Raw genomic sequence first — 17,162 nt, forward strand, 5'->3', positions numbered from 1 at the left:
AAATTTAGTTTTGTCAAAATTTTCCATGCGCTTTTGTTTAATAGAGCTCATTTTCAGCAGAGCGTTTCAAAACATACTGACCTTTTTATTGAGCCATAGCACAAACCACTGCTGTACACTGATCTGTTTTAACCTTGTAATGCTCAAACCTTGTAAAATCAAGTCAAGACTAACAATGGGCTGTTTTCAATGCTGGCAGTTTCTTGATCATTAATATGATTGATGACCATAACCATTAACCAGTAGCAGTGAGAGTTGGGGAATGGCTGCAATCACAGCATTGTAAGATGGTGAAAGATGTACCCTTAGGCCCCCTCCTCGATTCAGAGATGGTCTTTCCCTTTTCACATAAATGGCCTCTCCTTGACTCCACGCTCAAACCAACGTTCCTCCCTGTCCAGGATGTGTACATCCTCATCCTTGAAAGAGTGTCCACTGACTTGTAGGTGTAAATAGACTGCAGAGTCCTGACCTGATGAGGTAGCTCTTCTGTGTTGTGCCATCCTCTTAGCCAGAGGTTGTTTGATTTCCCCGATGTATAAATCATGGCATCACAATCATGGCATCATCCTCCTGGCACTTAACAGCGTACACTATATTACTCTGTTTACGCATCCTTGGGGTGGACCAATTTTTGCCTCAGCATGTTTTGGGGTTTAATAGCCACAGAGACACCATGACACCGAAAGTGTCTCAGCTTTTCCAATACTCCTGACACATAACGGATCACTAAAGGTTTTCGCTTAGGTAGCAGTTGTCCTTTTCTCTTGGAACGCCTGGAGCATTCTTTAGGTGCTTCCCAGCTTTGACAAATGTCCAGCTGGGATAACCACATTTACTCAGGGCCTTCTTGATATGATGTTCTTCTGCTTCCCTGGCCGCTGTGTCTGTGGGGATGATGTTCTCCCTGATGACACCCAGTTTGTTCTCCAGAGGATGATGAGACCCAAACCTTAAATACTGATCCGTATGCATAGGTTTACGGTACAAATCAACTTTTAAATGTTCACCATTACTGATGGAAATCTCACAGTCTAAGAAGACTCACCTGCCACTTTTCATATCCTCCCTGATGAATTTGATGTGTTTGTGAATCAGTGAATTGGGGCACATCCTGAGATTTGATTTTTACCCAGGTGTCATCCACATACCTGAACCAATGACTTGGTGGTGTTCAAGAGATGACTGGATGATTGAGCATGCTTTAAAACAATTCTGATGGAAATTTACATAATACTGTCCAGTGAGTGAATCTTTCACATGCTGCAGCATGGTCTGTTCATCTGAGGCCTCAGAGACATGTATCCCACCACACAATCCCACTTGCACACCAATGGAGGATGTGGCAGGTCATTTCAAATGCAGTGTTGAAAAACTGTTGGCAGCAAAAGTTCACTAACGTATATCTGCTAGTTCTGCTAGTGTGACAATTTCAATCTCAGAGGTGAAGCAAGAGGATGTATTTTTAAATGAGATACTGGATCTGCACACAAAGTGTTGTCCAATGTGACAAATTAAAATATCACTTCATATTATTCAGGTTTTTGTCACCAGAGATTCCAAGTAGCCACAAAAGCATGAGAGAGAGAGCGATTCGTTGAATTCAGAATTCAAAATTAAGGGTGTATTTTGCAACAATAAAGATGGCAGTAAAGGCATAATTTCCAGGAAAAAAGCATTTAAAACCTTATTTGTGTGCAAAGTCATCACCAGTTATAGTTAATTTAAATAGTGTTTAATCGTTTTTAGATTTTATTTTGTAAAGATTAAGATTTAGACACAATGTAGCAAAATCTATAAGTAGCAACATGTTTATCAGAAAGAACACAATATCTGACAATAGACAATATCTAGGTGTAATGAATATTCTATATTTGTGGGACATAAGCTAAGATATGAAGTATAATTTCCAAGGGATTTTACTGAACGTAAGAGAAAATATATGTAAAAGTCTTTGCTTGTCAAAAAAAGAAGAAAAAAATGGTAAAATGGCATTCAGTCATCCACCCATTCACACACACATTCACACACTGGTGATGGCAAGTTACATTGTAGCCACAGCTGCCCTGGGGCGCACTGACAGAGGCGAGGCTGCCAGACACTGGCGCCACTGGGCCCTCTGACCACCACCAGTAGGCAACGGGTGAAGTGTCTTGCCCAACGACACAACGACCGAGACTGTCCGAGCCGAGGCTCGAACCGGCAACCTTCTGATTACAAGAAGAACATGACATGATGCCATTTACATGTTTATGTATTTATTGTTATTACTTTTATCCATTCATTTATTAATTTTATCATGAAGTTTATGAAGCTCTGGTAAAACATAAACTCGTACAGTAGGTGGCAGTATTCGACCAAATATGTTGAGCTGAGGATAAACAGTATACACCATTGTAGATCAAGTCAAGGAGACACTCGGATGATATTAGATAAAATACATTTTTATCCGATATTGTTGGTCCAATAAATTTCTTCATGCTGAGCCTAGGAAGTCAAAATTTATACATTAAAACAGAAGCGATTTTCAACAGCTTGTTTGTTTGATTCGTACGTTTCTGTGACTCTTTACTGTAACACTTGAGATTTGTTGCTTTTTCTGTTATTAACAGTGTGTCAGGGGCTGACAAACCATAGTGACACTGCTCTGAGATTATACAACTTTCCATAACATTTCTTTTGGGTTGGTACAGAACTACAGGCGGCGATCGTGGCTCAAGAGTTGGCAGTTTGTCTTGTAATCGGAAGGTTGCCGGTTCGACCCCCAGCTTGGACAGTCTCGGTCGTTGTGTCCTTGTGCAAGATACTTCACCCGTTGCCTACTGGTGGTGGTCAGAGGGCCCGGTGGCGCCAGTGTCCGGCAGCCCCGCCTCTGTCAGTGCGCCCCAGGGCAGCTGTGGCACAATGTAGCTTGCCATCACCAGTGTGTGAATGTAGTGTAAAGTGCTTCGGGGTCCTTAGGGATTATGGAAAGCGCTATACAAATACAGACCATTTTACCATTACAGACGACATCAGCTAATTTGGGTGTGCATCAAGTCCTCTGAATGGCTAACTGTGGTATAGTGATGAAAGAAAACAATTTGCTGTTTTAAAACAACACAAAAAGTTGTTGGCTTTCTAAATTCAACCGACAAGTAAATGATAATATTTTTTAATCCCTGACTTTTTGCGAGACTTGGTTGTGGCCAGCTCTACCTCCATTTCTTCTGCAGGTGCATGCATGAACTTTGAAGAATGAACTTGCTGAACTTGTCATAGTAAACTGGAGCCAACATATACGGCTCGCTGATTTCTGGCTTGCAGTCAGCCATTAAAAGGAGACAGAAATCAGTAACATCCAGGGGCTGCAGCAGGTTAAAATAAATGATCTAGAACGGTGTTCCAGTTTTTTCAGTTAATAAGTAAATTTGTAGACATGTAAATGATGTGCATTTAAAGATCTACAAAATACTGTCAAGTGAGTTCATTTTCCACGTGTAGCTGGATGGTCTGTCCACATGAGGCTTCAGGGGCTTTTATGACACTACACAATCCCACCTGCACACATCCTTCTTTCTGTGCTGCACATGTCAGTGAGCTTCAGCATCTGCATGGCCCTGCTGAAGAGGAGAGAGCAAAAACTAATACAGTACTTCAAACAATATAACAAATATCACCAACAGCACAAAACCAAACACACAAAGTGTTTCCAAGGAAGATCTGTCATGGTCCGGAGTCTGATGACTCCATGTTTATGGTCTGTGTTTTTTAATTTTTTCGAGTTTTGTGGGTTTTGTGTTATTTTTCTTCCAGTGTTTGGGTGTTCTCTGTGCTCCCCTTGTGTTCATGTCATTTTACTTTGATGGTCCCTTGTCTCATGTCTGTGTCTCTAGCCTTGTCTCCTCTTAGTCTCGTCAAGTGTGCTCAGTCCCAGCTGTGATCTCCTCCTGTGTCCCATTCCCTCGTTATCCCTCAGTGTGTTTTAGCCCTGTGTTTCTATCTGTCAGTTTCGTGTCATCCTTTCATGCTGTGTGGGTTTCTCCTGTTGTGCTCCCAGAAATCACCATCCTTAGTTTCCCGGTGTTTTGTTTTTAGTTCCCAGTTTCTAGGTTTTGGTTTGGTTTTGCAAGTGTTTTTGTGTGACTTTTGCAACAATAAAGTAGCCCCCATCAGTTCATCTCCGTGTTTTGAGTTCTGCATTTGGGCCCTTATCTCCTGCCTGCCACAGCCGTTTCATGACAAGATCATATCAGTCGAGGAGATAGAGATTTTTTTCAACAGACATCAGTTCTGTACATGATCTGTATGCAGGAGAGAGAAAGAGAGATGCCACTTTGGATTTAATTTGGAATTTTTGTTTTTGGAACATTTTTAATAGTAATTATGGGCTGTAACTACTAATATATAACTAGCTTTTAAAAATGTATTTGTGGACAAACAGGACAAATGTAAAGCACTCCTTTGCAAATTTGACAGATTATTCAATAAACACAGTTTTTGACTATTGAAATTAAAGTTCATCTGAAAAATTGTTCAAAATAACTTTCCGAAAAATCCAAACGTATGGGTGCTGGGCAGCAGGGCTGACTTTGAAGCTTTTATCAGTTTAAAATAAACCTAATAATCTTCTGTTTGAATCTTTGTTCTGGAATCTGCTTATATAAAATGCAAATGTATAAAATGTAAGACGCACAAAGAGGACTAAACCTTTGGACCAGTACAGCGTTCATCTGACCACAATGCATCCACAACGAGCACAAATCTGCTGTAGTTATTATGTCACTTATTTCTTAGTGAGACATTTTCCACCGTGGCCCCTCTACACCGGGATTTACTGAACTACACTTTAACTCATCTGAACATCTAGTATATGAACAACAGTTCACCAATCTGAAATTAACTCATGAGTGGAAAAATGTAATACTAGTGTGGGAACCAGAAAGGTACTGTTTCTGAAAAACATGTAGCAGAAGACTATAGAATAATTTGGAGGATAATAATAAAGTAATGACAATGTCATTGAGTTTGTAGCACAAAACTAATAAGAAAGTAAGTACATTTATTCATATAGTAAATGACCGGTGATTCACATCAAAATAAAACTAACAATAAAAGGAAAACATACAATATAAAGCAGCAAAACCAACAGAGAAGCACAAATAATTAGAAGTAGGTTAAGATGTTCACCATCACCTGTCTAGAACACTGTTTATTACTAACTGTAAAAATGACAGTGAAGAACATCCTGACTTGTGGAGCAGGGTGGTGAATACAGGTCTGCAAAGTTAGGACATGTAGAGGGGCAACATTAAAGATTTGCATTAAAGGGAGAACCTGATACACAGATTCCGTCAGGAGACTAACACAACTGGACACACCACAGACCAGGGGTCGGCAACCTTTATGTGACACAACTCCCTGTCTTGGACCCCGGCACGACACACACAGACATAGTCAGTGTTGCGGGGCAAGTGAGGGTTTTATTTTATTTTATTTTTTCAGCAATTACTTTTCAGCCATCGTGTCTCTGGCTCAGGTCTCCCTCTCTTCGGACCCCACGAGCTACTAAAACAGGGAAGACAGTCAGTCAGTTGATCCAACCTGCCCTGACAGCTTTCCTGGCACATGCCCCCGAACCCACAGCACTACCCCACCTCGCGGAGCCACAGACCAAAAGCAGTTCTTGAAGAAAAAGAAGTGTAGCTCATATAATGAAGGTAACACAGTCTTTTAAGTATAAATTAGCATGCCACCATTACTTATATTTAAAGCACTAATTGATAGTGATTTAAAATCACATGTGACTCCGCAGTGTAAAGTTACAATTTTTCTACTTTAACTTTGTATTTTTATTATAATAAAAAAAGGTTTTAGCTTTTTATTGAACAATTAGGAAGTGACAGAAAAAAGTATTAAGGCCTAGCTTGAAAGAAAGTGGCCAAAGAGTTAAGAAGGCCACTCTATGCAAATTAAATCAAATTTACTGTCAGTACAGCAATTTGTTAAATTAAACAGACTGTTTAAAATTGGACACTGTGTCAGTAGGCACATCATTTGACGTAGGCACATAAAAGTCAGCTAGGTTGCCCAATTTTATAGCTGGACAAGAATCACAAGAAATCATAATAAAAAAAAAATTAACAGTTTTTTTTAATTATTATTACATATTAATATTATAAATATTATTTTTTGCCTCGTTCTTTGTCAGAATTACACTGAACTGCTGGAAAAACCTAAAAGAGCCGCATGCGGTTCAGGACGCGGGACAATAGCTAGTTAAAACTACAAAGGAGGCAGTATTTCAAAAGTCCTTTCAGCGGAGAAAGGACAATAACTCCCGAGAAACACCGAAGAAGAATCGGTTGCCTGACAGCGAAACAGCCAATCACAGCCAAGGAAAGACAGCCGTCTAGCACCGCGGCATCCACTGCACATCTCTCTGAAAGAAAATGGCTGACATGGTGTGTGGTTGTGACATCTTTCGGCTCGAGTTACATTTTTAAGATGAACCGTGTTTGTACGTGCATTGTTGCATTTAGCTGGTAAACTAAAAAAAATGTTTAAGAAGGCGAAAAGAGCTAACTTTAGACGTCGGAATGAGTCCGACGAGGATGAGCAGGAGGAGAGTCAGCAGCCGCAGCTGGCGCCGACAATGTTTGGGCCTACCGAAATCCCATTTATGGAGACTTCCAACAGCAACGCTACCGGAGTGCTCAGCACTACAGAGAGCTGTCATAGTAACGGCCTTCAGGCTAACAGCGTTAGAGCCGTCAAGAAGGAAAAGAAGGTCAAAGATACGACTGCCGTGCCAGGACCCACGAAGGCCAGTTTGCTGAGCTTCGTCGATGAAGAAGGTAACTTTGGTAGCCAAACCGATGCTAAGCTAGCTAGCTTGTTCACATTAGCCGGAGAAAGCGTGGCAGTTTTAAGTATGATCGTTATCAAACAGTTTCTGCATATTCTGCGCAAACTACACTTCCTACTCCAGGCACTGTAGAGGGAAGAAAGTTATTGACCACCAAGCTAACATGCACGTTGTGCATGGTTAATTGGACTCATTATTAACTTTGTGCTACGACTTGTTTGTAAACAGACGGCTCAGAGGTGTTCCGAGTGAAGAAATCCAATCACAGCAAAAAGATTCTGAAACAACTCAAGAAAGAATACAAGGAGGACTTGGAGAGGTCTGGATCTACCAAACAGGATGTCAAATCAGGTGTGTTAGCCTACTGTCAATGCCATGCGTTATGTGCTGTCATGTGAACCATGAAATATTATATTTACTACTTATCTATATATTAGCGCCCAACTATGAAATAAGGTGAAGCCTAATTAAGCAGTAGAACTATAATTTTTTTTTAAACTGTGACATTAAATTACGTTAGCAAATACTTCCAATGTTTCAGCCAATTAATTGTCAGAGGCCCCCCACCTTCTTTAACCATAGTAGTTGTGTTGTCAGCCACATCTGACAGTCACAACTATGCCATAAATGATTTCACTCGACTTGATGCATCTTTCACTGCATTCCTGTTTTTTGTTTTTTCTAGATGCTCCAGCTCAGCCTGCAGTTAAAGAAGAAGTTATTAGCAGAGCAAGTAGTGAACAGGGAGAGGAAGAAATGGAGGTGGAGAGTGCTGATGAACAGGAGGAGGATGCAAGGAGTCAAAGTGGTCAGACAAACAGTCAAGTGTCCAGAAGCAACAGCACAGGAGCAACATTCAACACACTTTCCACACTTGGCAGCTTGAGACCAGGTATATACGACACACACTTCCACCACAGTACCTATCTGAAAGGACTGTCATCACAGGAGCACATTCATGACAGTTTATTGGCATTGTAATAGCTGTGGAGTTTTTCTGTGTGTTATGTAACAAGGAATATCAGTGTCTTTGGTTTTGATATCTTGAGAACAGGTGCAGCGTTTTACATCTACCACTCTGCTGTGTTAGTTTAACTGCATTAGTGCTATGCCCCAAACACACAAGCTGTATTGTTTGTTGTTTGCACAGCATCACAAGAAGTTAGATGAAGACTTTTCTGACTTTATTCCAGGGGAGATTCCTGATGCAGCATTTATCCATGCTGCCAGAAAACGCCGGCAGCTTGCTAGAGAGCTGGGAGGTGATGCTCCTCTGGTTGAAACAGAGGCGCCCAAGAAACGTCTGGTACGAGAAGACCAAGATGCCAGCGATGACGAAGATGAGGAAGAGAAAAGGATCCGCTTCAGCGGCGTCAGGAACAAAAGCCAGAGACAAAAGATAGCCGAGGAGATTGGTACTCTATTCAGCTTCCCTGCTTGCTGTCTACTGACTACTATTCTGAATCAGATTTGTTTGTTTTTTTAACTTTATTAAAAATGGATGTGTCTTTCATATGTGTACAGGTATTGAGGGTAGTGATGATGAAGCACTGGATACCGGACAGGATGAGGAGGTGAGCCGCTGGGAGCAGGAGCAAATTAGGAAAGGGATCAGCATACCCCAGGTAAGATGTACTGAATCTCTGGATAGAGAGATATAATAAAAATATTCTCCTATCAGGTGTGACTGTTGACAGTGAATGATGTTTGTGTTTTTACTTACTGTTTGATTCTGTGCTGCCATTGTATTGTTTACTAAAAAACTGGGGCTTTCCCTTAATCAGAGTTTTTCTGTTTTTCAATTAAGTGGAGAAATTTAAATATTTGTTCTTCCATATGAATATATTGGAACAATGTCTTTAGATGGTGTGTAAGAGCATCTCAATCTTTGTGAAGCTTGAGCGTATTTAGGTAATTTGGTAGTGACCTTTAGCTTGCACTGGAGCATTTTGGACGAGTGTGAAGCGGCTGGAAGGAGAATCGGGAACTCCAAGCCTGAGACCACGGTTCTCAATCGGAAAAGGATGGAGTGATAACTCCAGGTCAGGGACGAGGTCTTGTTCACGAGTAAGCAGAGAGTGGAGGGAGAGATCGATAGATGAATTGGAGCGGCATCCACAGTGATGCAGATGCTGCACCAATCTTTTGTAGTCATGAAGCTGTCTATTTACTAATCAGTATCTGCCTAGCCTCACTTGTTAGTCATAGATAGAAGCAGAATGGGTTCCCAGGTGGCTGAAGATTGGTCGTTCGAAAGGGACTCGGAGTAGAGCTGCTGCTCTTTTACAAATATAAAGGAGTAAGTTAGGGGGTTCAGGCATCTGACTAGGGTACCACCTTCTACGTGGGCGATCGTGGCTCAAGAGTTGGGAGTTTGCCTTGCAATCGGAAGGTTGCCGGTTCGAGCCCCGGCTTGGACAGTCTCGGTCGTTGTGTCCTTGGGCAAGACACTTCACCCGTTGCCTACTGGTGGTGGTCAGAGGGCCCGGTGGCGCCAGTGTCCGGCAGCCTCGCCTCTGTCAGTGCGCCCCAGGGTGGCTGTGGCTACAATGTAGCTTGCCATCACCAGTGTGTGAATGTGTGTGTGAATGGGTGGATGACTGGATATGTAAAGCGCTTTGGGGTCCTTAGGGACTAGTAAAGCGCTATATAAATACAGGCCATTTACCATTTCTACGTGAGGTATTCTGGGCATGTCTTACTGGGAGGAAGCCCAGGGGCAGACCCAGAACATGGGTGATTTAGTCCAACTGGATGAGTTGGATAAGGTGGCCAGGGTAAGGGATTTCAGGGCATTGGTACTCAGACTGCCACCACCCTTTGCTTTCACTTTGGTATTGTGAAGTAAAATATAGTGTTTCACAACATTTATTATACCTGCATAATGGATGTGAATTTGTTACTCACAATGTTTAGTGGACACACATTTTGGTCAAATGGAATGCAATTGTGTTGGTGATTTCAGTGCATCTTTGTGAGCTGGAAGCAGCTTGAATAAGTTGTGTTGCTTTGCGAGGCAGACACACCTTTACAGAACTCTTTGCATATGATTTCTTCTTGGTTAACGTCACTCAAGTCACTTTGAATCGAGTGACGCATTTCCGAACGATGCGTAATGATCGGGCACAAGCTCTTCACTGTGTCTGACTTTTGCTGTACATCAGTCTTTTAAAGTTGTTCCTCATCCAAGCTAGTATAGGAAACTACATGGTGCAGGGAGCAGCTGTGTTGAGCATATGCAATGTTTAGGAAAGGCTTGATTTGCCTTTGCATTTTATAGTGCAGCATGCATTTTCAATATCGCTTGATCATGTTTAATTAATTGTGGGAAGCCAAAATCATGATTGAAATTAAAATTTGATCCATTGTGCCACCCTAATATATTGAATAGTTTATGGGGTTGAAAATTTGTGCTTTAATCGTTAGTTGGAGCAATGCTGTTATTTTTAGTAGCTGAAGTGTTTTGTGTTTTCTGTGTTCCTAATGAATAGGTCCAAAGCAGTCAGCCAGAAGACAGCACAGTCTACTACCAGAACAGCTATGAGAGCCAGCCGTATGGCTCTTCCTACAGCATGCCTTACACCTACAGTACAGTGGCTCCACAGACTGCCAAACAGACTGGACAAGCTGACAATGGTTCCGTTCACTATGGGGCCTCTCTTAATGATCTAATCCCGGTATCCATTGATCTGGTAAAGAAACGCCTGCAGGATAGGTAGGTCCAGTAGAAAACTGCACCAACGTCTGTTTTCAGTCCTCAGCTCGGCTGCTGCCATCTCTGTTTGCTGTGGTCCTGATGACCGAGACACACAGTCCACAGATCTAAGGACCAGAGAGGCAAAAATGTTGCCTCTCTAGTTGCTGTTTATTATTGTTGGTGTACTTCAAACTTTTCTATCTGCAGAGCTTGTAATTAAGATTGCACTAGCTTTACAACCATCTAACTCATTCTGTCCTTGTATGTCATGTGTCTACAGGCTCAGCCAAATGCATGCAGGCCACAATGGAAATGTCGACCGCTACAAACAGATCAATGAAGACCTTGCTGCTTCTGAGCGTACCATACAGCAGCTGGAGGACTCATCCAATGACAATGCAGAGCAATATAAGTTCTTGCAAGAGATGCGAGGGTATGTTGGAGACTTGCTTGAGTGTTTCAGTGAAAAGGTAAGGGAGAATTCGCCTGCAGTCTCATTAGCTGTATGCTGTTTTGTGTCTGTGTTATCTCCACGTAATGTGGATTTCCAAGGGGTACAGTCTATCGAAATGCTGTCTTTTGAGGATTAATTGTAATTATATTTATTTTTTTTAACTGTTGAATAATTACGGCTAGTTAACAGTGCTAACAAGCAAATGTGACAGTACATATATGTTGCTTGAAGCACACTTTAGGTATTTCTCAGTTTCTTCAAAACTGCTCTCATTAATTAAAAATATATTTATGAATATATAAATATACCTGTTCAGGTTGTTTAACATTATCAGCTGTTTAAACAGAAATAATATATACTAGTTTTTGTTCATATAATACGATACTAGATTTATGAAAGATGGATTCGAGCTGCAAAAGAAATTATTACAGTAGATTAGACAAGTATGTATTAAAATATTTTCACAACGAGTCCAGATAGCTACTTCTGAATGCATGTCTTCACAGAATAATTTAGTTTTGGTCTTACAGCAACTATATGGAATGATGGAAGAACTGGCCTTCCCACCACTATTATGTTTCCTCAACTAATCTGTGCTCCAAATGGGCCACTAACCTTCCATTGTCAGCATGAATTAATGTGGAGTGCTTTCATACAGTATATACATGTCTGGATCATGATATTGTTTATGTTGGGTAGAAATGATGAACTTCACTATATTTTCTATACAAATAATCTAAGTTGACCCTTAACTTTGTCACTTTTCAGTGTTTAAACTAACTAAGTCCACTAAGTTCAGGCTTTACTTCAGAGAGCCTCCCCCAGAATAGCACATTTTCACCCAACACCAGCAATATTTTGGTTCCAGTATTATACTGTCCATCCCACTTCTTTTATCCCTTCAGCAAGACATCCCTGTGACTCGGAGTCCCACTTTTGCTGGGTCAGAGGTCACAGAAGGCATCATATTTTTCAGGTGCCTGCTGTCCTGGAGCTGGAGGCTGCCATGCACCAGTTACTAAGGCAACGGGCCACGCGACTTGTCCAGAGACGACAGGATGATATTAAAGATGAATCGTCGGAGTTTGCAAGCCTTTCAAGTCAGTCCATCTTGAAGGTTTTTATGATTTATTTGAACGGCCTCATTAGCTCTCTGTATGTGCGTGTTATGTCTGCGTGTGTCTGCGGTTCACGCTGTTGTATCGCATCACATTTCTCTCACAAATACGATTAAAGCTAAGTGATGTGTGTTGTCGAGTGGATGAGCATGTACGTTTATGGAAAAAGCTTTGTTGAGGGAGCTGTTTCGGCTGTCCTTTAATGGCCGAATCTGAAAGTCAGCTGGGTGTTTGTAACTCAGCTCAAGTAAAGATGACTGTGTAAAGATGGCATTTAAAAAAACAAATTAAGTGATATGTCATCTGTCACGTTGACTGTGCCATAAGTGAAGTTCCAGCCTGGTAAGTAATTGACACCAAAAAGTGATTGATAAAAACATTGTTTGGATTTAATATGTTTTGTTGCCAGTGGTGCCCAGTAGATAGGAAGGCTAGGGCAATATCTTCACCTGCTTGATAAATTTCAAACAGATTTTGATCTGATCGTCTAATTTATTTTTAAGCCTTTAATTATACTTTCTTATTTGAGTACCCATGTTTTAGTTTGGAATTAGTCATCAGAATAAGAATGAGGCTATGGGTTGGCTTAGCTTCTCATTACTGGCTCTAACATTACTCCTGTCTCTTGCAGATAAAGCTGTCATGGCTCCTAATCTAGACTCATTTGGCCGAGATCGCGCAGCATACCAAGAGCACAGTCGTCAGAGGAGGATAGCTGAAAGAGAAGCACGAAGGTACCAACTTGTTCTCACATTCCTCTCCCTGTGGAAATGCTGTATTGTGCTGTACTTTTGGCCACAAATGCGAAGCCAATTACAGTTACACAGAAACGAATAATGTGAATCCAGCTATAGATTTGTAAAAAAAAAAAAAGGTTTTCTGTGCATCAGATTTTAAGTCTTGACCATGAGAGTGTCACCTTAGTGCCAAGTTGGTAAAAGGCAATTTCTGCTCATGTTTTTAATTTGGCTTCCTTTGTATTCGTGGATGAATACAGGACACGTCGACGACAAGCCAGAGAGCAGAATGGAAAGAGGGCAGAACATAAAGAAGGCTTATCATCTGATGACGAGGAGACTTCTACTGACATCACCAGCTTCAACATGGAGAGAGGTATGTTCCTGTATTTAAAAATAAATAAATAAAAAATACATTAAAAAGTAAATGTATATTGTATGCAGTGTTCAACAATGTTAACTAAAAAAAAAAAAAAGAAATCTGTCAAAATCTTGTTTAAATTTAACAAACTGAATTCAATGAATTTCTCTGAAATAAGTCAAATTATTTGAATATAACATTCAACAAGAAAACAAATGGTTTTCTGTTTAGGAATATAAGTTTAAAAAAAACTGCACCAAAGATGTGCGTTAATATTTTTCCTGCCTTTTTTAGTAAACAAAGAGTAAATTTGAAAATGAATGAAAAATAGTAGTTATATTTTTGCATTGAAAGTATCGTTTTGATTAAAGAGCCTGTGCACACTGGTTACAGAAACCTAAAAATGATTTAGGTAATTATCAATACTGTTAATTTAGGGCAGCTGTGGCATTTACCTTACATTGGTTGTTAGTCTAATAAATGTATTACGTACCATACATATGAGATTCAACTGATATTGAAAATAATTTTTTAAAATCTGACGTGATCTCTTTGTGCTACCCAGATCGTATAATAAGGGAAAGTAAGAAGGTATTTGAGGATGTTGTGGAGGACTTTCATTCTCTCGACTACATCAAATCCCACTTTGAAGTGTGGAGGAAGGAGTATGCCAACACCTACAGAGATGCTTACATAGGCCTCTGTCTGCCCAAGCTCTTTAACCCCTTAGTCCGTCTGCAGCTGATTACATGGAACCCTCTCGAGGTAGGGCATGGGTGTATTATCAGTGTAACCAGTTCCTTTTTGAAAGGAAATTGGATGAGGAATGGTGATGGAATCTTTTTTTTCTCTATTCACTGTGCAGGCGCAGTGTGCAAACTTTGAGTACATGCTCTGGTTTGAGTCGCTGCTGTTTTACGGCTTTGAAGAGAACAGCACGTTGCAAAAAGGAGATGGCGACATCGGCTTGCTGCCTGCTATAGTGGAGAAGGTCATCCTCTCCAAACTGTCAGGTTCGAGGCATAGCATGCTCAGAGATGTCCTTGGCTTGCAAGCCTGTAGAAAATTACTCCTACTATATGCATTTCTCTCTACTTTGTGCATGTGGCAGTGTTGGCAGAGCAGGTGTGGGACCCACTTTCCAGCAGTCAAACAACCAGGTTTGTGAGCTTCATTCACAGACTGCTAAAAGGCTATCCCACTGTGCTGCACGGGGACAACCGATACACACAGGTACTCCCCACCCTCATCATCTTTTTCCTCAAAATACATTGGCTGTTAGATTACCTGATATTTTTAGAAGAACTGCTGTCATTACCTTGATTTCCCCCCCCCCCCCCCCCCCCCCCCCTTCTTTTAGGAGCTATTGAAAACAATTGTCTTACGGACCAGGAGGACTCTGGATGAAGATGTCTTTCTTCCACTGTACCCCAAGAAGTATGTTCTTATTAATAACAATATTAACATTTTGATTCCACTTAGTATTTTTTCTATATTTACAATAAGCACTTAAAGCTGCTTAAAGCAATCTCTCTTGCTTTTATTCAGCATCCTGGAGAACAAGAACAGTGGTCCCTACTTATTCTATCAGAGGCAGTTCTGGTCCTGTGTGAAGGTATGTGTGCAAATGTGTGTTCTTTTTGTTTTGTTTTGTTTTGTTTGTGTGTGTGTGTGTGTGTGTGTGTGTGTGTGTGTGTGTGTGTGTGTGTGTGTGTGTGTGTGTGTGTGTGTCTTTAAATTACTTCCTCCAGTCAGTTGCTGAACTGATAGCATCACATGAATAGCTTGCCTGATTGTTGGAGATCACACAATGAGATCTGTATAATTTGAAAAGCAGCTGCAGCGGGCTGATAATCAAAGTATCTTCACACTGATATTATGTACTTTTGTGTTGCTGCCTTTGAGTCCAGTCTAACTCTTGTCTCCTTCATGCTTAGCTGCTGGGCAACATCCTGCAGTGGGACGGTATCTTATCCATGTCCTCTCTGAAAGACTTGGCCTTGGACAGCACTCTCAACCGATATATCCTCTCTGCACTGCAGACCACAGATACATGGGAGGAAAATATTCAGAAGTGCCAAAAGGTAGATAAAATGTAATCACTTAGTAGGGGTGGATTTCATTCAATAGATAAATCAGATTAAACTGAGCATTGCAGATTTCTTTTACTTAACAAAATATCCTTCCATCCATCATGAACGGATATTATGTGTGAGAACATTGTACCGATATCACTACGTCTGTGTAGGTTCTCAGTCATCACTACTTCACTTGTTTTTGAGAAAAACTGAATTTAGAACTTTTCTCTGACCGTGGTTTTACTTGTCATATATAGTTTTAAACTGATAACTGCGCTTTCAGTTGATTTGTTTTAAAAGTGCTGTAAACCTTGATATTCCAAAGCAGATGAGAAGATTTCACATTTGGTAATATAAGAATTAGTGACACAAATTTTTGGTCCTACCTATTAAATTTTGTTTAAAATGATATATTTTACAAACTGTAAAAATTACTGCTCACAAAACTGTAAGGCAGTAATTTTAGTTTGCTCATGTGACAAACTGTGATCGATACATCATTTTTTTCCCCACCTTGCATACTCGTTATTTACAACCATGTAAAATACAATAAGATTTGTTGGCTGAGATCATTGTGGTAAAGAGTGAGCATGCACAGACAAAATATTTTGAAGGAGGGGTCTGTTGTACCTGTTTATGACTACATGGTCAGTTGCTATTTTTAAGTCGATGATTATTAAAAACTGGCCCTTCTGCTGGGGTGTTAGATGTTAGTTGGTTATCTTTTTACCATTAGTGGCTCGCTGAACATGATAACACAAAGCTATTGTTTAATTCGTTCTCGTGTGCTTCTCAGGTGGTGGAGTGCTTGCCATCGCACTGGTTTTCTGGATTGAAGGGCCAGCAGACGTTGCCTCAGTTGGAGCCATTCTGTCGCTACCTCACCCACCTGGCCAACTCAATCCACCGCAGCGCACTGGTCGGGTCTGATATTGAGCGGCGCACTTCAAAGTAAGGACCTCTACACGGCTTTGTATATACAACTTGGCGCCTTGAATTTACTAATAGCTATATCTGCAAGAATGGTATTGAATGTGCTTTAGGAACAATTGCATTGTCGGTGTTGTTTTATCATATTAACTCTTCCTTTTTCACAATGAGTGCTTTTAAGCTGTGTTGTAATGAGTATTTTTTGTAGTGCTCATAGTGCATGTCATGTCATGTCTTACAACAGGGAGCAGGTCAAAGATGTTGTGAAGATGTTGGGCCAAATGAATGCCCTGGACCACATCATAGCTGTGGCAGCAGAGCATGGGATTAAAGACATCAAACCACTTTTAGAAGTCAAATCATAGAGGAGAAGCAACTTTTCATCCGGATTACAGATCACTAAATGGGATTCCCAGAGAAGGGATGTGTCACCCAGCTTAATAACTCAACAACTGAGACCATGACTGAAAAAAAGATCTTGTAAATATTGTATATATTGTATTGTATAGAAAGGTGTGTTTATACTGATGCTGAAATTAGGCCTTGTATTGTCAGCTCAAAGAGACTGTTCACTGCTGGCAATATTTTAAATGTGTAGAAGTTCTTGACATGGATTATTTTTTGAGACTGATTCCTGAATGAACACTATTCACTCCAACTCTGTACAGCAGACTCATCTTTGCCATACGAGCTAAAAGGTCAGATGCACGCAGGCAAAGAATGGTATCCAACTTTTGTTTCCTAACAGTCCAGATGTGATCTTTCTGTGATCCCTGCTTCATCCTGTTAGTATTCCTCACACCTCTCTGTTTAAATGCTCTTTAAGAATCTGAGGGCTTTGTTTTCAGCTTTGCAAGAATTCTGTTTTAGCCGTTTATTTGCCTGTAAATAAAATGAACATTTGAATGATTCTGTCTTGCTGCCATTAAGCAACAACTGT

General features: G+C 40.7%; 1 protein-coding gene across 1 annotated transcript; it reads left to right on the forward strand.

Annotated features, from left to right (window-relative positions):
• Positions 1-6,387: 6,387 nt before the first annotated feature.
• On the forward strand, positions 6,388-17,131 carry paxbp1 (PAX3 and PAX7 binding protein 1). Its single transcript, XM_085289093.1, has 18 exons — positions 6,388-6,836; positions 7,076-7,198; positions 7,533-7,739; positions 8,041-8,262; positions 8,372-8,472; positions 10,339-10,562; positions 10,825-11,014; positions 11,975-12,098; positions 12,748-12,850; positions 13,114-13,229; positions 13,780-13,979; positions 14,080-14,227; positions 14,326-14,447; positions 14,575-14,651; positions 14,763-14,829; positions 15,152-15,298; positions 16,089-16,243; positions 16,467-17,131. Exons 1-18 carry the CDS (start codon positions 6,539-6,541, stop codon positions 16,585-16,587), a joined length of 2,745 nt encoding a protein of 914 aa, XP_085145219.1. The 5' UTR covers positions 6,388-6,538; the 3' UTR covers positions 16,588-17,131.
• The last annotated feature ends 31 nt before the right edge of the window (positions 17,132-17,162 follow it).

This window comes from Mchenga conophoros, linkage group LG10 (assembly GCF_057382185.1).
Source record: "Mchenga conophoros isolate Kocher_MC1m ecotype Shallow Benthic linkage group LG10, M_conophoros_male_GT1.1, whole genome shotgun sequence".
Lineage (NCBI taxonomy): Eukaryota > Metazoa > Chordata > Actinopteri > Cichliformes > Cichlidae > Mchenga > Mchenga conophoros.

Coding starts and splice junctions, on each gene's coding strand:
- paxbp1 (XM_085289093.1), top strand. CDS start 6,539: ATGTTTAAGAAGGCGAAAAGAGCTAACTTTAGACGTCGGAATGAGTCC. Junction 7,740..8,040: donor ACTTGGCAGCTTGAGACCAG/GTATATACGACA, acceptor ACTTTATTCCAG/GGGAGATTCCTGATGCAGCA. Junction 13,980..14,079: donor TTACATGGAACCCTCTCGAG/GTAGGGCATGGG, acceptor TTCACTGTGCAG/GCGCAGTGTGCAAACTTTGA.